General features: G+C 37.6%; 2 protein-coding genes and 1 long non-coding RNA gene across 8 annotated transcripts in view; 1 reads left to right on the top strand and 2 right to left on the bottom strand.

Moving 5' to 3' along the window:
• Positions 1–22707, bottom strand: part of LOC134789644 (uncharacterized) — a 369764-nt gene that overhangs the window by 139920 nt on the left and 207137 nt on the right. The window lies entirely within an intron of this gene.
• LOC134789635 (solute carrier family 12 member 6) overlaps positions 1–22707 on the top strand; it is a 509818-nt gene that overhangs the window by 309964 nt on the left and 177147 nt on the right. The gene's annotated exons all lie outside the window — the stretch shown is intronic.
• Positions 12578–22593, bottom strand: LOC134789569 (transmembrane protease serine 9-like). The gene is made up of 10 exons (XM_063760138.1): positions 22522–22593; positions 21867–22035; positions 20805–21060; positions 19794–20087; positions 18150–18181; positions 15034–15131; positions 14281–14449; positions 13753–13924; positions 12934–13101; positions 12578–12830 (listed from the first exon to the last, which is right to left on the bottom strand). Exons 1-10 carry the CDS (start codon positions 22568–22570, stop codon positions 12618–12620), a joined length of 1620 nt encoding a protein of 539 aa, XP_063616208.1. The 5' UTR covers positions 22571–22593; the 3' UTR covers positions 12578–12617.

Raw genomic sequence — 22707 nt, 5'->3', positions numbered from 1 at the left:
AAACTCACCCCCTTTTAACTGGTCTACCGATGCGGAAGTCGCCTTCCGTACGCTAAAGGAAGCCTTAGTATCTTCTCCTATATTGTCGTGCCCGGATTATACGCAGCCGTTCCAAGTGCATACAGATGCGAGCGATTACGGCGTGGGTGCGGTCCTGACACAGGTCATAGACAATCAAGAGAAGGTTATAGCGTACATGAGTAAGTCTCTCTCTAACCAAGAGCGTAACTACAGCGCAACAGAACGAGAGGCACTTGCAGTACTTACAGCGATTGAACACTGGAGGTGCTACTTGGAGAACGGCAAAAAGTTCGTCGTGTATACCGATCACTCGTCACTTAAGTGGTTTCTAAATCTAAATAATCCCACGGGTCGTTTAGCCCGTTGGGGAGTTCGTATGTCCTCATTCAACTTTGAGATCAAGCATCGTCGTGGCTCAGAAAATGTAGTACCAGACAGTCTCTCCCGTTCTGTTGCTATTGCCGAGATTGATGAGATCCCAACTAGTCCTGACATGTTTTATTCTACAAGCGACTCGTGGTATCTAAATATTTACAACGGTTGCCAAAACACTCCTACTTCATTTTTAAATTACAAAGTAACTAACGGCAGACTATTTAGGTTTAAAAAAAGTCTAAATCCTTTAACTCGAGAGTTCGAGTGGAAAGAAGTCATTCCCCTCGAATTTAGACTCGACATTATTAGTAAAAATCATTCAGAACCTACCGCTGGCCACTTTGGCATATATAAAACACATAAACGGCTTTCTTTAAACTACTTCTGGCAGGACATGCATCGCGATGTAGTTAAATTTGTTTCTAATTGTGATATTTGCTGTGCTCACAAGCATGCTACTCATGCTACTCTAGGCATTATGGGCCGTCCTAAAGACTGCTCACGCCCTTTTCAAATGTTAAGCATGGATCTCATAGGTCCCCTACCCCCATCGAGAAAACAGAACACTTTTATATTTGTTGTGACATGCTGTTTCTCGAAGTACTGTTTATTATTTCCCATTCGTCGCGCAACCTCCGAGATAATAGCTAAGTTAATCGAGGAAAAAGTTTTCCTAGTTCACGGCGTGCCTAGTACTGTTCTTATGGACAATGGAAAGCAGTTCACAAGTAACGTGTTAAAGAAATTGTTTAATGACTACAATGTCCCTAACGTAAGATTTACGCCTAAATATACTCCGCAAGTGAACACAGTAGAACGATACAACAAAGTGATTATTACAGCAGTATCATCCTACATTGAAAACGACCATAGGTTCTGGGACTGCAATCTACCTAAAATTCAATTCGCTATGAACACATCCAGTAATGAGGTAACAAAATACATCCCCGCGTTTCTCGTTCATGGACGGGAATTGGTCACTAGCGGTTTACACTATATTGACCCAGAACTAGATGACGACATAATATTTACTCCTAGAGATGAATATGCAGAGAATCTAGGTCATTTGCGGAAAGTTTTTGATAAGGTTCAATCTTCTCTAGTGCAAGCCCATACTAGGAATAGCGAACACTATAACCTACGCCGTAAAGATCATGATTTTAAAGTTGGCGATACTATTTGGAAAAAAACGTTCTACCTTAGCGACAAAAACAACATGTTTGCGAAGAAACTTGCACCGAAGTATTGTCCATGTAAGATCGTTGCTAAAAAGTCTAATTTAGTATACGAACTAGAAGACATGCAAGGGAGGAATATAGGTAACTGGCATGTTAAAGATTTTAAGATCACCAACTACAAAGTTTAATATGATTAAGTAGTCCCCTATGTACGATTTCTACATTAACTGTCTAAATTTATTCACTAGCCTCATGAAACTGACGTATAAGCGCTGGCACATACTCTAAATACACTAACTGTTAGATTAGATTATTTATACTTTGTAAACCTCTACCGGTTTGTGAATTTCAGGCCTATCAGTAGGCTATCAGGTATTCTAAACAGCCTGTAGTATGATCTAGACCACTGAGGTTAGTGATTAATATATTTAAGAACCATTAATAAATACATGAGAGTATTTATACAATCGTAAGTATAATACTCAATCTGCTAGGACGCAAAAACATATATAGAAATGTTTATTGCTTATTTGGCTGTGTGATGCATGTATGAAGAGGAGGTGTATGTTGAGATTGAAGCCTGAATGATGACTAGTGTATCTATTGAGTAGACAACAGAAATAGCGGGTTTTCCTAGCAAAAACCCTAACCTAAAAAGAGGGGTATGTAACGGTTTACCGTTATTTCCAATTAAAATTCTACAAAATAAGAAATAAACTTAAACCTAAATATAACTATAAACTACTATAATACACATTTCATACTTATTATCTAAAAAAATATACACAAAAACCTTGAAAACTAATATATACAAAATAAATCTACGAACAAACAGAATTGACGACTGCATTTGCTATTAGGTAAAACTAGATGCGAATACAAAGGACTACGTCACCCGGCTCGCGATAAGCGATGTGAACCGGCCAGCTAATGAGACACATACGCGTCCGAGACATTGCTACCACGGCTTTGACAGCGAGAGGTCAAATCGACTAAATTCAAAGATACAATTTTACAGTCATGATGTGACAAATTTTTAATATGGTGTAAAATTTATTCTAATATTAAATGTGTTAAGTTCCAGTATTTCCCCAAATAGGGTGAGTGTTTTGAATATTTTGTAGTTTTAAGAGAAAGGTAACTTTCATAGTAGTAAATTAAGGAATCATTTTCTTCTTGCCATCACATTTTCATTTAGTTCTTTCTGGGTACATTTGGCTATCACTATCCGCTTATTAACTGTAATTTTCCTATAAAAATAACGCTGGAAATAACAAGCTTCTCGAACCTTCTGGAAATATGAGTCTACCCACTTTATAAAAATCTTGTAGATTATAATCAAAGTTAGGCTTAATTCTAATTTAAATGTATAAAATTACATGCCAAATTGTAGTTGACATGCATTAATAAAGCTTTTAGTTGTAGAAGTACATTTAGTAAATTTAACTTCACTTTCTTCTTTGTTTTAAATTTAAAATGATGATTCTACTTGTGACTGCCACATCATTGATCACCTTTTAATTCTTTGGGGTTCACTACACCAGCCTACTTTCTCATTAGCGCATTAATTTGGCCTAAAATCCGGATGTCGCAGTCACTTGTACAAAATTGGACTTTTCTTGAAATGGCCATTTTTACCGGAATTCCAGGGACCAAGTCTGGGGTTGGAGTCGGAACCTACCAACCTGAATTCGCATGCTCCGCTTCGTTCCGGAAGGTTCCCGTGCTGGATCCGGAACCCTTTTTTTTGAAGACGGCCACCTCCAAGTTCGACGTTCTGCGACGTAGTGCAGGGAAGTGACCCCTATCAAGGACTCGTTTCACCACTGTTAATTGCCAGCTCAGAAAAGATCCACGACCTTGTCTTTCCTTTAGTTTTTTTTTATTTTTTTTAAATTATATTTCGTAAAATTTACTCCGGTTAGTTTTCTTTCGTCTCATTTTGCAATCTACCTACTTCATGCGACGCTAAACGTCACAGGGTTAAGTATTGGATAGACAAGGACGGACTGATAGAATGGATAATGTTCGCGGAAGCCTCACCAATGGCAACGGACAGTAGAAAGTGAACTGCGAACGGCGAGCAGTTGGACTAACCTGGAGCAAGGCCAAAGATGTTGTTGAAGATAGGAAGGCGCGAGCTCATGAAGGCCATTTGCACCTCTGAGATGGCTTAAAATAACGACAGTTTTATATGTCTTAAAGGTCAGTTAGTCGTGCAGATGAGACAAAACATATCGAATAGAGGAAATTCCAAATATGTATTGCAATTTAATTTTTTATCAATCAGCCTACACGGGGAGTTTCTAGAGTCATAAAATAAGTGTCATAAAGAAATTATATAAACTACTTATCATCAATAAATTTGCGGCATTACCATAAATAAATACAAATTCAAAGTCATTATAACTATATTAAGATACACAGCAGAGACGATCGCAGGTAGTTTTCTCTTCTGGCTTATTAATTTTATTATACCTTGTATACGTCGGTCTCACTTTTGGACACAAGCCTGTTGCCAGATAAGAAGGGGATTAGATTATAGCCACGCAATCCCCTGAGGATTACGAACTTCACGTCATTGATACAATCAATTTATTGACAGAATTACCCAGGTGTCCAGTTGACAAAAACTCACGGCATACTTTTAGCTAAAAATTGAACAAAATTTGAGAATTTTACCCGCATGTCATTGTGAAACGCCCGTGAAGTGCCCATCGTAATTGACACGAAGCTCCCGAACACACATACCCTTCAACAAGTCGTATATGCTTTTAAAAGTTGCACTTTATATGCCTTTTCAGCCTATATATGTATGTATGTATGTATGTATGTATGTATGTTTGTTCCTATGTGGCACTCCAGAGACCAAACGCGTGAACCGATTTTTTAGAACTGAATAGCGGTGTGGAATATCCGACCCATACTTTTAATGGAACTCCATTGTGAGAGGCCACATAACGTTGATATATGAAGTCGGTATGTTTGAATTGTGTTCGGACGAGTGAAGCAGTTTTTCGCTGACGTTTAGAGTCGAATAAAAATGTACAGTTCAATATAGAATTATATATACTTCACATAACAGTTAGCACGATCACAATAACGTAACATTGCAATCGAATGTAGCGAAATAGGTACCTATTTACAGACAATATGCCCGGAAGGAACATGAACGATTTGGAAAGTCTCATTTCCTAGTCATATTTTATAGATTCGATTAAAAGTTCACGCTTCGAGCAACACCGACTTCCGACACGTCGGAAGGGAGGGGCCCAAGCGATATCTTACCGTACAAATCTTTCTGCCATTATTTGCGGGGGGAAAAGAGCACACAGTCGCACTGCTCACACACTTGCATACAAAATCCATCTGTAATGACGACACAAATTCATAGAAAATGACACACGTCAAAGACAAATCTTGCAAACCTCGATCTCTTTTTGTGTACGGACGAGTGACAAGTGTCACAACACGCCCACTAACACATTTTCGTCGAAGAATTTTATTGTATTCTGACAGATGAGAAGTCGGATTTGTCGCTCGACCGATCCGCAATTTGTACTGGGCGAGCAAAATCGATAAATCCAACAATTACATGAGACTAAAATATAATAATTGTGTTTAAATATAATTAAACGTATGATATGTAAAAAAATATTACATGTGAAATGTAACACCTTCTTTTTGTAAATTTGATGTCCCCGACCTCTTTTTACAACAAAAAACCGAGCAATTAGGCATTTTATCTGCTGCTGTATTCACGCGCGCGTCTGGACTCGGTCTAGTGAAAAATCCGAGCGCAACTAGTTTTATTACCCGCGCTAGATCAGTTGATCTTGTACCTAGGCAGAGGGGAAATAGTGCGAATGCCTCCTCCCTTCCGTGTTGCTCGAAGAAGTTCATGTGAATAACCGGCACAGAGGGACATTTTTTTTAATTTTTATTTTATACGTGGCCAGTGTTCATTATTATTAGCATGCACGTTTCTATAAAGAGTTTTTAATCGAGTAGTTTTGACTAGCGGGTATAGAAAATGTAGAGTGATGTATTCAATTTAAAAAACACCTTGTTCTACCACACATAAAATTAAGTAAATACATTCATTTTGTAACTTATTAAAGGGGCTAGCTTTGGTGAAAAATTTGGAGGTGTAGCTGACGTAAAAGCATAGATGTAAGTAAATTGAGGTAGATATGGTACCAGGCGCACGATCATGAGCCATTAAATATAGGTTACGGAACCTATATTTAGTTAGTCGTATGACGCCACCCTGTCAAGTTGTCAAAATCGTTGGATCAAATTTTTGTTTTATCAGCTATGAACGTCACACGTCTACATAAATAAAAGGTCATTGCGTAAAAGCTCGTAAAAGTAATATATATATTTTTTTAAAGTAATTTTATTTGTTTTTTCTTTTTTGTATGACAATATATCCTATAATTAATGTCATATAATTGTCTTTACTATATGCACATTATACGTGACGCACGTCAAAATCGGCAGCCTAGAAAAAAAATATTGAAAAAAGATCATATTTGGTTTTTTGTTGTTATTTTAATACTATAAACTTTTGGGGGCTCAAATTTTGCATACCAACCACCAATTACCAATACAAAGCCACATTACCAATACAAAGCCACATTACCAATACAAAGCCACATCATCGAAAAAAATTACAAGCCAAAACTCGCTGGGGGCAGATTCACTTAGCTTATCCTGCCATGGCCTTTATTAATTAACATACTTAAAGTTATAATTCCATCAATTTTAAATGTGTGCCAATATATAATAAACTATGTTTTCACGGCTGTAAATCCTTGAGTCAAGGTCGCTTGGAGGTACCAAGAACGAAGGCATCTCAGCGATCTCGTATAAGTTTGAATAAGCCCGACCACAATGGTTATTGTCTCAGCGCTCCGCGGCATAATGGTGGCTTAGCACCCATTCAAAAACCACTACCTAGAAAACCAAGAATCATATGGCCTGTAATCTCCTTCTAACTGTGTGCTATCACAGGTTTCTCTTATACTGGTTAGTAACAAACTTTCGGTTAGCGTAGGTAGATGAGATAACGGTAGATGTGGATGCTCCTAATTGTTGTGACACTGTGCCATTGTTCTTGGGAACGCGTTGAGCTAGACTGAATTATACATAGATTATAGTTAGCTGAAGTTAATTAGAAACCTTTTAGTTTGAAAATAGAGAAACGAGTACATATATCTGAAAACGTCAAAAATCCTTGATAGTCCGAAAATGACTAGGTCGATTTGTGTAAGATTGTTCCATAATATAATAATTATATTTACCTAACATTTAAATTATCTTCCTTCATCAAATCCCTCACTACATTTTTCTGCAGATCATAGTCTCCTAAAAGTTAGAAGTCGAGTTAATGTTTGACACCTAGGTATTCACCTAAATATTTGAATTTTGCTCCGCTCGTATCGCATCGTAAATATCCACATGCATATATAATAGTTAGGGAGGCGAATAGGGGAATTTTCGGCAATACTCGAGCGTGGCAGTTTAAGATATGAGAGATACCTTAGACCTAATAGAACAACCTTGTAAAGTATTTAGCTCTATATGTAGTGACGCGCGCCTAGGATAGACGATCAGATTAGTAAAAAAAAATGGATAGTCTGAAATACTCGAGCGCCTCAGATTAAGATATTGGGGGTTGATTTTAGTGTTTAAAGACTAAATTTAACTAATCTGACGATAAGTCCTTGACGCCGCCGAGTTATAGGGTCGCGAACTTGTAAAAAAAAAACGTTAATCCGGCATTCTCGAGCGCGATTTTTTTATTTTTTATTTTGAAGAATATAATCTAAAACTTACTAAAAATACAAAATCTGCCGGTTTCCGCATGACCGGAAGTGTGGAGGAGCCATTTCGTCTTCCTAAGAACGCGTTGCGGCATATAAGTCGCGAACGATACATTTTACAAAAAAAAAGTTTAAATAAACAACAAAGGTAATTTTATTGTCATTCTTAAATTCCCCGTTTTATCAAGGAGAAAGAAAGGAAAAAAAAGAAACCAAAAAACCTTTTTCGGTCAGATTAAGAGAACCCACCAACATTTTTGTCAGATTAAAAAAATATGCTTTCAGGATACCGAGATAAACCTCCCCTATGAAAATCTGACGCGCTCGAGTATTTCAAAAAAACTTTTTTTTTTTGCATTTTCAAAAAATCATCGTAACTTATCGTCACGCCGAAATCGTCAGTTTTTTTAAAGGAAGCTTCCTTGGGGCCTACTTAACACCCCTTCCGAAAATCTGACGCGCTCGAGTAAATTTTTTTTTTTTTTGCATTTTTGACTACTTTATATGCCTACCCCCACCACGCAAACCGGCAGATTAGTATACCGTTGTTATCAGAGGCACTCGGGGCATACGTAGTATGAATATCTGACGCGCTCGAGAATGCCCAAGTAACTGTTTTTTTTAACATTTTTGAAAAACCGTACACGCCAAACCCACCGCTAAAATGGTTTTTGCCATACGAGCTTTTCTTTTCGAAATTATTTTATCTTTCGATTTTGATAGGTCTCGACGGCGCCGTTGAATTACGCCATTTAGCTACCTCGCCTCCCTAACTATAACGCGGTGTGAGCGAGAAATTGCTCCGCCATTTGCCTTCAAAGCGTCGCTGCACAAATTGATTCACCTCCAGCCGAAAACCGCAGCACTCTCAGCGGAATTCGAGGGTTAAACCAGGCCTCTGCTCATAGCACAGAATAGATAACACTACGAGTATAGTTCGTCCGTGTTATGAATGCTGTAAAATCATGGTTGTTTATTTATTTATTCGTATGGCATTTACAGAGTCGCTAATTATCAATTACAATATTTACAATACGATATCTAAAAATCTTGTCTACCGGCCATACTACAGCCACGCTCGTGACCTATCAAATCGTTCCTAATTAGAAAATCAAGTTCACAGTGTGGTTTTAATTATCCTTTTCCTAACCGTTTGGCTTTGGTTCTTGTAGAGCATACAACAATCATACTATTGAAAGGTCTATTGCCATAAGCCAATAGCCAATAGAAAAATGGATCAGTACCTACTTATGGAAAAACAGAAAGTATGAGTTACCTGTAGGATGAGATATGAGGTATGAGATAAATTTATTTAAAAAGACAATAAACAGCTTCATTGTAGTTAAAAATTTTGTAATCAAAAGTTTTCATTAAATCAGCATAGGTTCAGGATTCAAGCCTTTGTACAGAGTGTATACAAAAAACATATTTAACCCTATCAGAAATTACCAGATCCTAATAAATGTTTAAAAACAAAAGTCAACAGTAAGTACAAAAGTATTACCGATGGATTACGACAATCGGGAAAAAAGGGAACCAACTTTTTGTGAAGTTTTCTCAATGAATTACATTGTTTAGTGTTTGGTTGGACTCCGAAAAAAGCACAAAACAAATTAACTCAAGATTTTACAAGAGATTTGTTTATTGAAAATTGAGTGGGTGATTTGATTGTTTATTATTTTATTCTTATTTGTCGTGGAATTGAATAATGAAGCTTTTCGTGGAAATGTAATATCTGTTTAATATTTCCTTTTGTTATTTCTTGTTTTGAGAGCCGTTCACTGTTTTTTAATTTCCGAAAAGGAAACGTATTAATTTTGTGTATTCACCAAAGTTCTTAAAATGTAATTTGTCCTTGATTTCATCTATTTTTTTAAGAGTGTTGTTATCTAACATCTCATTTAGAAGGTAAATAGAAACAATATTATATTTACTATGTGGAAAGTTGTCTATGTATATGCCTGTCTGTCTGTACTAGATATAAGCTACGCTCAAGAAGCTCGCTCGTGTCAGTACCTACTAAAAAGCTAAATTATATCTATGTAAAGATAATCTTCTATCATTTTTTTTATTTTCTTAATTATTTCATTTATTATTTCGCTTGTGTATTTTTGTAATTTTGAATAATTTTACGGTTTAGACTCACTTGTTTTTAGTCACTCGCGCGACATGTTTCGGAGAGCCTACGTCTCCTTTCTCAAGCACTAACAGTGCAAGCAGCATTCACGACGGCCGTGTATCGCTTACTGAAACATGTCGCGCGAGTGACTAAAAACAAGTGAGTCTAAACCGTAAAATTATTCAATGTTAGTATGTCTCACAACAGTTTAAATTCGATTATTTTTGTAATGTTTTATAATATATATATTTAAGTGTTATCTGTCGTGGCATCACCGAATAGGCCCTACGGAAGACCAGCGCTGGCTTTATAATAATTTTATTAGCATCATGCTGAGTGATGCACACTTAATGATCTGTTCTTTTCTTGCTTTTCTTGTCTGTACATATTCGTACATGTTTTGTGATCGTCACGAACAAGTCTTTTATCTTAGTAATATACAGGGTGTCCCTAGCCATTGGACAAAGCCGAAGTGTACATATGCATTAGGGTATTTAGAACCAGTATACAAAGTATCATAACAATCGGTGTAGCGGTTACGAAGAAATTAATCGACCCTGTACAATAGACAGATATTATTATTAGAACATTTTAATCTACCGGGAAGTTGAATCAATTGTCATCTTCCAAAAAATCATGCATGTAGGTAGCTATCAGTTAGTATGTACAGACCTGCAATAATATGTTACACAACAAAGGCCGCAAAAATATCTGACACGATCTTATTTGTAGAGCCATAAGAGCGTGTCACAAATTTTTGCGGCCTTCGAAGAGTAACAGTATATTATTGTAGGTGACTGTACTTACGATGACAGTATCACGATACCCGGAAAATGTGCCTAAAATTGTTATAAAAGGCCTATTTATAACGTGAGCTCACTCTCTGGAATCATTTGTGGACGAAACAAAGGACAGGCAATATTTTTCGTGCGAACTCTGTGCTGAAGAGGAAATGTTTTGTTCCAATGAATCAAGCCTGATGGAAATGGAGAGGGCCTGTTCAAACATCATTTATATAAAGTTTGTTGCACAGTGAAACAATGTTGCAGTAGCCAGCGTATTAAATAACTCTTTTATTATTCTAACTAGTAAGCATTCTACAAATAAATACAATTTAGCGCAACTCTATTCAGCACAAATAACAACCGTAATAGTAATTTATGTGACTAGTCTGTGCGGAAAGAGAAGTGTCCTAGAATGTATTGATTCCTATTTAATCCACGACTCTTCTTCACCTTCCGCACATACTCTACTATGAAAGGCATTAAAATACGAGTGTGGGTCTTCTATGAAACGAGCTGAAAGCGAGTGAGTTCTATCAGATGCCCGGTTCTGATAATAAGGATAACATAATAGCAAATTTATGGAGCTTCGGTATCTTCAAAATGATATAAGTACCTTTTTCCATCGCTTTCTCTTAGTCTATAAAGGAGAAAAAATATTTAATAAGCTTCTCAAAACAAAGCTTTATCAAGGTATTTACATTGTTTCCTTGAGCTTGATCCGACCTTGAAGATCGCACACGCTAATTCATGCACGCAAAATGAAGTGAAAATCGTGCGTAAGATGAGCGCAAAGACGACCATCAAGGTCGTATCAAACCCATAACAAATTGTTAAATTTGAATCTACCCTTACCTCTTTTTTTTTGTCAGAGGTGGAGGTAATCCTCATTGGATACTGCCGGTCTGGTATCCGGCAGCATGCCCGACTCGGCTGCGTTGGAGATTTATCTACCCTTACCTCTGCTCTTTAAATGTTATAACTTCATTGTAAGTTTTCCTTTCTCTTACAGGTACATGTTCTAGAAGCCTTTCAGCGTGAGAGCTCATACGACTGTCATACGGTGAGGCAGATCATGTTTACGTAACCAGGTAATATCAACTAAGAAAATAAACAAGAAATCCATTAGGAGAGTGCCAATCTAGTTCCAAGGGAAACGCGCTGGTAGATAACTGTACACTGAGATTTTCTCCAATGGGTTCCGCATTGAAAACATAGGTCTTGAAATTTGGAGAGACATTAATAAATCACACACACACCCATGGGTAAAAACAGTATGCATTTTAAAATTATTAAAATAATGCTGATAGGTGTAGTTTGGGACACCAGCGCTTTGATTTCCCACCTTCGTCACCAGGCATGACATTGGACTTAGGTACTATAGTCATTTATATAAGCGTAAGTGCCACTATGTTATAGATGCTGCTTAATCCATCATAAATAAATTATTGATGTTAAAGGCCAATAAGTTGTCTGAATAAATAAATTGAATAATTAGTAATAATTATTTATTAAATAACGCTTTTTACTCAGGCCAGAAACTTATTTCGTTGTTTGTGATTGTCACTTGAGTTTGATATGTTGAGGAAAAAGATAAAACTATCATTTGATCAACAATAATCCATCTAGTGGGTAAGTGATCTGCACTACCTAACAACAGAGTTGGCAGTCTGCCAATATGTTTCTTAACGATCTTGCGAATTCTTGCAGCAACCATTGACGTTCCCAACAAACTTTGTAATAAACGTTTTATACTATGTCGGTAATGTACAGAGAACCCAGAAAAGATATCGTGTCTAACAGAATAGGTATAGTGTGTGATTATTTCGAATGTCTATAGCCAGAAACCTTTTCAATTACCTATTTAGTAAGTCCTTTTAAAATAGATTAAAGAATAGTCTTGAAGTAAATACGTAACATTGAGTAATAAATTCGGCTTTATCAGCAAAGCAGCAACTTCCTCGTTTATTTGAAAAATAACCCTGAGCTCATCTTTTTAATAAATATTTGCTGAGAGTCGAAAGAGGAAAAAGCGACGCAAAACTATTACTAACAAATAAAGAAAAACGCTACGCTGTGTGGCTGTGGACTTACAATGCGAAATCAAGATTTACAATGCGAAATCAGATCAACCAATAACATTGTTTGTAATCCATTATATTTTACAATATAGTTTACAAGATGGACCTGCAATCAGGTTAAGAAGGCTTATATCCAGCTTTGAATGGCTGATATTTATAATTAAATTTTAAGTATGTCACAGAAAAAAGCATATAGTAAGCAAATCCATTAATTTATTCTATTAGTGATTTATTTAGGCGTTAGCTTGGATCCATGCCGTAAAACGAGACACGCGAGTGTTGACCCCAGGATACCGGGGTTGCGCGCAACCCTGACCCCACGAGCATATTCCGACCACCACGTTATTGTGGACCAGGGGGCCGCCCGAGTCGCCCTGGCACTGGTCGCGCCCGCCCACGTCCAGCCAGCCGGAACAGAGCATGTTGTCGGTGACGTTACCGCCCACCTGGAAATTGGAAATTTTAATATTGGATGTTCAAGATCACAAAAGTACTTTCATAAGTTGAGTTTAAGCAAAGCAGCTATAGCTACTCTACTAGGGACCTTACCTCAAGATAGCGGCTCTTGCAAGTACTTTGATTCACAACCCAGATCTGAACATGTCGAAGCTGGTCGGATCCGGCACAACTGGCGCAAGTTGCTCCCCATCCTATTGCCCACACGGCTTGATTGTCAGCTAAGTAGTAGTTCGCGCCGGCGATACTGCCAGGGCGAGCCTGTGCGGGCAAATAATATATGCAAGTATTCTGTGTAAACTGAAAGATATTAAAACTTTAGATATAGAATCTAATGTAGTGAGATAACAACTGCATGTCACATTGTAACTATTGATTGTGACTAAGAAATATTTTTACTAAGTTCTAAAAGAAAGACACCGGTAGAAAACAACACCGCTCAAAAAACTTTACCTTTTATAGTTTTTTATTTTTTGTTTCAGTTGAATATGATTTTTTTATAATATTTTTTACCTGATCATTCACTCCCTAACCTAACCGATTGCACAACTCGCTAACTAACTCGTACCTGATAAACCTGAGAGATAGTAGTCGCAGAGTGCGACAGAGCAAATTCATTGTCAAGAGTCCAGTACGGCTACCATCAGTTTGTCACTGACATAAACGCCGTCGAGAACGTAATTTACTTTCTATACATCTCGCTCGCACTCGCATATTAGTGCAAACGGGATGTATAGAAAGTAAATTACGTTCTCGACGGCGTTTACGTCAGTGACAAACTGATGGTAACCGTACTGGTGCTGTGGCTGAAGTGGATGAGGATATATTTGACGTTGTGGACCACACCGCCACTATTGGCTTAGGTGGAAACTACGTGGATACGTCATTTAATGTCGATTAACGTCAACTTACCTGATAGCTCTGTGAGATGGTAGTCGCGGAGCGCAGCAGAGCGACGTCGTTGTCAAGAGTTCTGGTATTATGACTGGGGTGGATGAGGATGGATTTAACGTTGTGGACGACGCCTCCGCTGTTGGCCCAGGTGGAGCCCACGCGGATACGCCATCTGTTTGCGGCGTCACCTCTAAAACAGAAAAACAAACAAAATTTTTTTTTTAATTAAGATTAGATATAATTAATTTTACATACATTACAGCTTTTTTCGTCATGTCGTCTTTCACTTTTGAGATACACTTATGAGGTATTAAGAAGAGTGTGCTTAAATGCCGTTTAGGGTTTCCAAATTTTGAATCCTAATTGATTTGTTCAGCTGAATAATTGTTGTAACTAATCTAATAAATTTCTTAAATTGTGAAGCAACCTAAAGCAGCAGAGTAAGATAAAGATTTTAAAATTATTATCATTCGGTAAGTCGAAAACCAATTATGAAGGCTAATGTTTTTTAGTAAGAATAAACTGTCAGCTTTTGCTGTTACTTACACAAAGCAATGTGCGGCCGAGAGAATGGACCTAGTATTGAGAATAGTGCCACTGCAGGACTGACTGTAGGTGACTAGGTTCCATGAGTACAGCAATGGAGCTGCGAACGGGTACTGCTCGATGGTGGTCACGGAGCCACCCACGATCCTTTGAGGGTTTCTGGGCACCGCTAGAAACAAACAATTATTTATAGAAACTTCATAACGAAAAATTAGGTTTTTATGTCGTAGGTATTCTAAATTACCTGTGGCATCATCCATCGAGGCCGCATGTGGCTTTGTTTCAGTCGAAGCACTTATTCATACAGGGATGGGTTTGCTCTTGCTCTATGGATCCGCTTACTTATTAAAACGGCCATTGCCGACAAAATAATATTTATAAATATTTGTTAGTGGCCAAGTTCATTTTTGCCAGTGCGTAAGTAAGTAAATATTTGTTAATTAAACTCAATGTCAGACAAAAGTTTTGAAAATTACCCTTAAACTGATGTATTTTTTGTTTCACTATTTTGGGGCAATTGAGAGTGAGATCCCCATATTTTTTTTAAATATGTAATGAAATTTTCAAGAAAAAATAATTAAAAATTTAAGAATGTAATCAAACCGCACGATATGTTAATTTAATTTGTAATTAAGTAACGCCTCTGATCATTTTGGTACTCGTTTTTTGTCAAAAGTAGTTAATAAAAACAATGACAAAAAAATGTAATGCAGTACCTGTAGATAGAGTAATTAAAAACACTTTATTACTTACCAGTGACGGCGGCAAGCCAAACTGCCACTATAGCCAAAGTAAAACGCATCTTGTCTAAACACAACGGAGTGTCATCAATCCGAACTTGTCTTTTATACCTGTGATAAGATAATTAATAAAGTAATTATAGATATTGACCACTACTAATTATCTTAAAGGAGTTCATGTTTGGATTAAAAGTATTGATAACAAATGAGTCAGATGATTGTTTACATAGTATTGGATGATTCCAAGTGTTAACGAACATAAGTGGACCACGCGATACTCATATGAAAAATCTCTGCTGTTATCATTAATGACTGGTTTTTAAATAAGCAAAATTGTTTATTGTTTAACTAAAACGTTTTTCTTTTTTTCAAATCTCATTGTGGTCACTGACCGATTTTTTTATTACTGTAAACCGAATAATTTCCCTCACAGGACAGATTTCGCCTAATTGCCCACTGTGGGGGTTAGCATAAATGTAACACAGTTACTGTTCTACATATTCCTAAATGAAGAATTTGTCATCATCATCATTCGCTTGCCCTTATCCCATTAATTTGGGGTCGGCACAGAATGTCTTTTTCTTCCATACCTCTCTCTCGCCCGTCATCTCATCATTCACTTGCGTTCGTTTCATATCATCTCTCACACAGTCCATCCACCTTTTCCTCGGTTTTCCTCTTCCGTTAATTCCCTCCACATTCATTCATAATACCTTTCTTGTCACGTGACTTTCATCCCTCTGCATCACATGCCCATACCACGCTAGGCGATTCGCTTTTACTTTTTTTACTATGGGTGCAACTTTCAGGCTTCCTCTTATATACTCATTCCTTATCCTATCCATTCTTGTCACACCACACATCCATCTTAACATTCTCATTTCCGCTACATGTAAATGAAGAATTTGTATTTACTGTATTTACTAACTATTATGGGATAAATTTACACACATCACAGTAAGCAAAGATTATGTTGTGATATAATTATTATACATAAAAATATCCATAGGTGAGGAACTAATATTTTTGAAAACCATACAAAAAAATACCATTACCTCCAGCTTTGTAACCAGGGTTACTATCCTAGACGTAAGGAGCTTCGCATATATGGGTCATAATTTCATTTATAGTGATATTCATTTTATTGGATGCAAAATAAACATAAACAACACTTTACACAATACACTACTCTAAGGAACCATTTCTCTATTTGTGTTTTTAAATAACTCCATCAAAATTCCATAACGTAACCTCTTTCCAAATATTTCAATTTGGCTAAAAGTTTGATAAATCGTTCCGAATGAAATAACAATTCATATCACTTTAGCACACATGAGCGCCACATATTTGTAGAAAAATAAACTTGAAACAGTTTGTTATTAGACACATGAAAATGAACGTTTTCATTTTCATGATATTGCCTAGTTTCAAAAATGTGTGTATGGTTGTGGGAAAATTTAATTAGAATGACCTAACAAAATTGTGTATCTAATCATTTATTTTTGACATTTTCATTTTACTTGGGCTTATGCTATGACTTATCTTCGAGTGACATTGTCCTCCTCGAGGTCTCTACGGTAAGTGGCGGTGGCCGCGAGACGGACAGACATAACAAGCCGGTTGAGTAGGCGCAGCCATTTTGGAAAAATATACGTCAAGTGGCGGGGCCTCAACGGGTGATCATCGCGAATTTGGCGCGTGTTAGAAATATGACCGTTCCCAAAAAAAATCTATGAATGATATATACAAACTACATATCACTGAATTCAGCATAAAATGGGTTATTTGATTCTATACCAATGAATTCTATTCTATTTATGTGAATTATGCTAGACTTGTTCTAATCTCATATTACCAAATGTTTTTTACCTTCATGTAAAAATACGTATAATTACGAAATAAAACAATTGATTGTAGAAAAAGCAGTCTTTATGACAAAACAATACATTTAACACGATTCACACAGTTTATTTCACTTTTTATCAGTGCGTATTCCGTTTGAATGTTCGCGGCTCGACGACGGTCGGCGCGTAATGGGCGAGGTGGGGCAGGAACATCACGTCATTTCTAACAAACTTTGTTTTACGCGGGAATTCGACCGTTAGGGAATAGCATCCTTGTTTATTGACGAATGCATCTTGCAAGAGTGACGAAGCAAGGCATAGTTTTTAACGGTTTTATTTTAGGCGCGAAATGCAGCGTCGCACAAATGCCGCGAGACGGTCTCTGCCAATTACGGGCTTGTTATGACCGAACCTTCTCGCGGCCTCTGCCACGCCGAGGCATATTAAAAAAAATGGCCGCGCCATTTCTCCTACCGTTCAACCGGAGGTGCTGCCACCCGAAGGGCTAGTTAATGCATCTTACCAATCATCATCTTTTTAGGGTTCCGTATCCAAAGGGTAAAACGGGACCCTATTACTAAGACTCCGCTGTCCGTCCGTCCGTTCGTCCGTCTGTCCGTACGTCCGTCCGTCCGTCCGTCCGTCCGTCTGTCACCAGGCTGTATCTCACGAACCGTGATAGCTAGACAGTTGAAATTTTCACAGATGATGTATTTCTGTTGCCGCTATAACAACAAATACTAAAAACAGAATAAAATAAAGATTTAAGTGGGGCTCCCATACAACAAACGTGATTTTTGACCGAAGTTAAGCAACGTCGGGCGGGGTCAGTACTTGGATGGGTGACCGTTTTTTTTTTTGCCGTTTTTTGCATTATGGTACGGAACCCTTCGTGCGCGAGTCCGACTCGCACTTGCCCGGTTTTTTATTTTGTTTTGATAATTACACTTCAAATATTTTTTACGTGTTTTCAAATATCAAACAGTTTCAACAATTATGAAATTCTTTATTTTGCGCTTGTTTTTCTTCAGAAAATGTATGCTTAGATGTTAACTGACTCTTTTTACGTTTTTTGGGTTGGCTTAAGTCGACCTTTTGAACACTGAGTGACTTCTGAGTAAGTAAACTAATCAATTTCCTTATAAAATGAAAGTACCTATGCACAAACTTTATTTATTATTGTATGACATGTAGTTGTAACAAGGTGACTTAAATTTTACTTAATATAAAACGAATACAACGTATTAATTAAACTAATACTACCGTAAAATTTGCATCGCATTACCCCAATAATGCTACAATTAGCATTGTAGCAATCTGCAAAATAATTTAGTTGTAATTGATTAATTGCCGTCCTAAATGAACACCAAAATGAAGGCCAATTCAAAGGTATGATGTCTAAATGAGGTTGACCTGTGGAAGTATTTTACAGATGGCGCTAGCATAGGTTTTACCTGTAAATTCTACTAATAGGGAGTGTCAAATTATTTTTTCTAGCGGATATTCGATCCATTTAAGTCAAATCCTTAAAGTAGAACCTATTATGCTGAGGCCACCTATAAAAAGGTTTCTGTTTGATGAAATGTCTTTTTTGACACGGACAGATCATAACCATAACAAATCCAGATCCAATTCATAACCTGTTATTACTATCCGAATATGGCTCACGATCATGTCAAATGCATCGCTGCAGCCTGCAGGCATATCCAATAACAGTTTGGCTACACTGACGTGTGATGAATTCAATTAGGCACATCTTGAGAAATGGGCGGGGAGAAGCGGGTGACGTAGATTACCGCACAGTAGAAGTCGCTTAAAGAGGAAAGGGGATGACGCCACGTGACCGCTTCTCCATGAAAACGTAGTCTCCATTTTCCTCCTCAGCAGTATAATAACCATGTAAGAGACTCATCATTTATTCACAGCTTCACAGATATTATCTGGCTGTCACTGGTGTCAGTTAAAATTGCCTCATACAAGTACAATTAGCTTTTGAAATTGGTGATTTGTGAGTTCTAGCTGATATATACATTTATTAGTCTATTATTCAGAGCCCACTGTGTCCCACTGCTGGGCAAAGGCCTCCCCCCTCTTCCTCCACTCGTCTCTATTAGTGCAATATCTGGCCAGACTTTCACAGACTTATTGTTGAGCCGTTTAGGGTTTATGTTACATTGGACATTTCATACCGTTAGTATTGACAACCAAATTAGCTTGAACCCTAAATGTATCAACAATTAAAATCTGTGACCGTACTGATCAGAATTAAAAAAAAATCAATAGAGATGTAAAGTCAAAAAATGTGCCTCCGATGTTGAAAGCTAAATACGATGGCGCTGTACTTACAATACATATTGGTCCTGGTGAGAGGCGCTGCTCCTAGCGGAAGGTGTTATCTAGAGGGTGGCGGTGTGGCATACTGTGTAATTGGCTACGTAAGCCGACTCCAATGGACAATATTGCATCCACTGACTTGAACCTAGTGAAAACCGACTTACTGTGATTAATTCACTTGGCGTAGTCCTGAATCATGTCTATGGGAGCTAAATATATCTTGGCAATTAAATTAAAGCGGCACATTTTTTTGTATGCCAGCGGGTTAATAGAATATCCAATCAGAATAACATTTATGCTGTTTTCTATACAATTTCTGGCTAATATTTTAAAGACATAATAGATAACAAACAAACCAAATATTTAAGCGGATTTCTGAATCCATTCAATAAACTAAGAAACCCGAGCGTTCACTCCCGGATACCTGGCTAATACACAACTATATCCTCACGAACACACTCCAACTACAACATTGCCTTCATGGATCAGAGGGCGTCATAATCACACTGGCACTGGCCCCTACCGAAATCTAGTTTCATAGCAAGAAAAGACCAAACATAAAAAATACAATTTATTATTGACCAACATTTTAAGCGGTCTTCTGAATCCATTCAGTAAACATAGACACCCGAGCGTTGACTCCCGGATACCTCGCCAAAGCACAACTCATTCCCCACGAACACACTCCCACTATCACGTTGTCTCCGTGGATCAGAGGGCCACCAGAATCGCCCTGGCACTGGTCTCTGCCGCCGACGTCGAGCCAGCCAGAGCAGAGCATGTCGTTGGTGATGTATACTCCGAGCTCTCCGTAGCGGGAGCGACAGATGGCGTTGCTCACGTACCAAACCTCAACTTCGCGGAGCTGTTCTGATTGCACGCCGCCGGGCTAAAAACAAATGTTAATCTTAATAGTATTTTTTTAAACAGTGTCGAATCATTTTTATCTTTACTTACTTAACAGAGTAAAAGGTTCAAAGTGACAGTTAAAGCAACAGTTAATTTAGAAGGCGCCAGATTTGTGGCTACGCCCGATTTTGTATTGTTGTTGATATGATTTATCTCGTTCCGTTAGTCCTATCATGTGTGCTTCATGGAATAAAGGACTTTCATTCGATTTTACAGCTTGAGGGTCTATCCGAATATTTGGGCTCCGAACGACTTTATATGTTGAGAATTCCCGGTATCTGCGCGTAACGAAACTATCATACTGATGCCGATCCGCGTAGTGACAATTCGAATACCGTTCAAGAGTGTTGGGCTTTGTCCGAATTCTTAGTTTGGGGATGTCGTGCTTTAATATCACCCAAGATTATACACTTATTTTAGTAGTAGTAGTAGTAGTAATCACTTTATTGTACACAACACAGGTTTACATAATATTTACAGAAATAAAGGTACAAAGGCGAACTTATCCCTTACCCTTTATCCTTTTTTTTTGTTATTTTATATACACTTCTTTCTACTATTTCGACCAATATCTCTATAATTAGGTACTAGAATAGATACCTATACAGTGAAGAAGGACGACGTGAGTACGGAGATGTACTTATATGATTTCCATTCCTTATTTTTAAGCAACGGATTGAAAGAATGTTCAACTTACAGCAACGGTGCCCCATCCAATAGCGACGACTGAATCATTATGAGGCAGATCATAGCTGCGTCCAGGGATAACCATAGGCTGCACCAGATCACTAAACACTATAATAGTCTCTGTATGAAGGATAGCTATGTCAGAGCCAGCGGTCGCTTGGATGTAGTCGGGATGGTTGAAGATCTCGCGAAGGTGGTGGACCTCACCGCCGCTGTTGGCCATGGTCGAACCGACGCGTACTTGCCATCTTGGAGGGGTGTCGCCTCTGAAATGTGGAAGGATTTATGTAAACAGGCGTTCTATGAAAATAATATGTGATGTTTGAGGAAAATTATTGCTTATAAAATTTTTTTTTGGGTGCCAGAAGTCGATTTTACTGATTTCATTTTAAGATAAAGCACGGGATAAGTAAGATGTATCTTTTTGCCTACAAATAGAGTTTGTGCGGAGAGAGATGTGTCGTAGAATGTATGGATCCCCTTACATTCCACGACTCTTCTTTCCGCACAGACTCTACAGCATCAAAAAATAAGTTAAGTATTTAAATAGCATTATTTGCCACGATGCTCTCTAGTTCAAGCATCAACATAGGTACCTATTTGTTCCTTATTTACCTATATCCAAAATTTCATTATCTTAACCTTAACATTTTTACGAATACCTATAGACTTAACACAACTTATCAGTAATTATCAACTACTCATTATCAACTACCAACATTTAGTATAGTGGCGATAATATGTTTTATCTAACAGTGACAACACAAATTTTAGTGATATTCTGATTATTCTGTGTATTTAAATTTATTTATAATTATAAAAAATACCAAAATATAAATATGGTACTTGTTGTGAGAAGCTTGGAAGAAAATTTTGAAGCCTGTCACCTCCCCAGCTATCCTTGAGATAAAGGAGACTTTAACTTATACAAACAAAGCAATGTGCAGTCGACAATATAGCCCTGAAGTTGAGCACTGAGCCTTCGGAAAACTGGTGGTACATCAGCAGATTTAAGGAATAAAAAGGGTTACCTTCCCACCCTATCCGTTGGGTATTTTTAGCAATAACTTACACATAGCAATGTGCAGCAGACAATATAGCCCTGGAATTGAGTACAGATCCTCCGCAAGACTGGTGATACGTCAACAGGTTCCAGGAATACAACATAGCAGCCATGAAGGGGTACTTGTCGATGGTCGTCAACTCCCCGCCGACGATCCTCTGGATGTTCTTTGGTGCCGCTGAAAACATTACAATGTCTTTTTTGGCTACGATTCTTTATAAATTTTCAAGTAAAATAAATTTAGCACAACTTTTTGCAGCAGTATTTAAGAGCGGTTAAGGGTTTGTAGTTCTACCAAAATTTTATGTGTTATTACTTCACAAACTTCAATAATTTAACACACTGAACTATACCTATTTGACCTACTTACATACCTGCAACCATGGCGAGACCAAAAGCCACCAATGCAAGAACAACTCTCACCTTCACCATTTCATTGATAAACAGTTCAGCCAATCGGTTGTGGTAACTTCACAATTACTTCATACTGAACTATATTTTATCTACACTACCTACATAACTTCAACCACGGCGAGGCCAAAGGCCACCAATGCAAGATCGACAGTCATTTTCACCATTTCATTGACAAATAGTTTAGCCAACCATAATTATTAAGTGTTAACTTCACAATGACTTCATACTGAACTACATGTGACCTACATACCTGCAACCATGGCGAGGCCAAAGGCCACAAAAACAAGAGCGAAACGCATCTTGAACGATCTCGATGTCGAATGCCTGAAACTTGGTATGTGAATACTTATCTCCTAATTACAGACCGATAAATGTTTGATAAAATTATCATTATCAAAGAGATAGATGTAATTGAAATTTAATCTTTAAAGCGTAA

This window comes from Cydia splendana, chromosome 4 (assembly GCF_910591565.1).
Source record: "Cydia splendana chromosome 4, ilCydSple1.2, whole genome shotgun sequence".
In the NCBI taxonomy this organism is placed as follows: domain Eukaryota; kingdom Metazoa; phylum Arthropoda; class Insecta; order Lepidoptera; family Tortricidae; genus Cydia; species Cydia splendana.
Note: the sequence above shows the minus strand (reverse complement) of the source record. Positions and strands in the feature narration are given on the sequence as shown.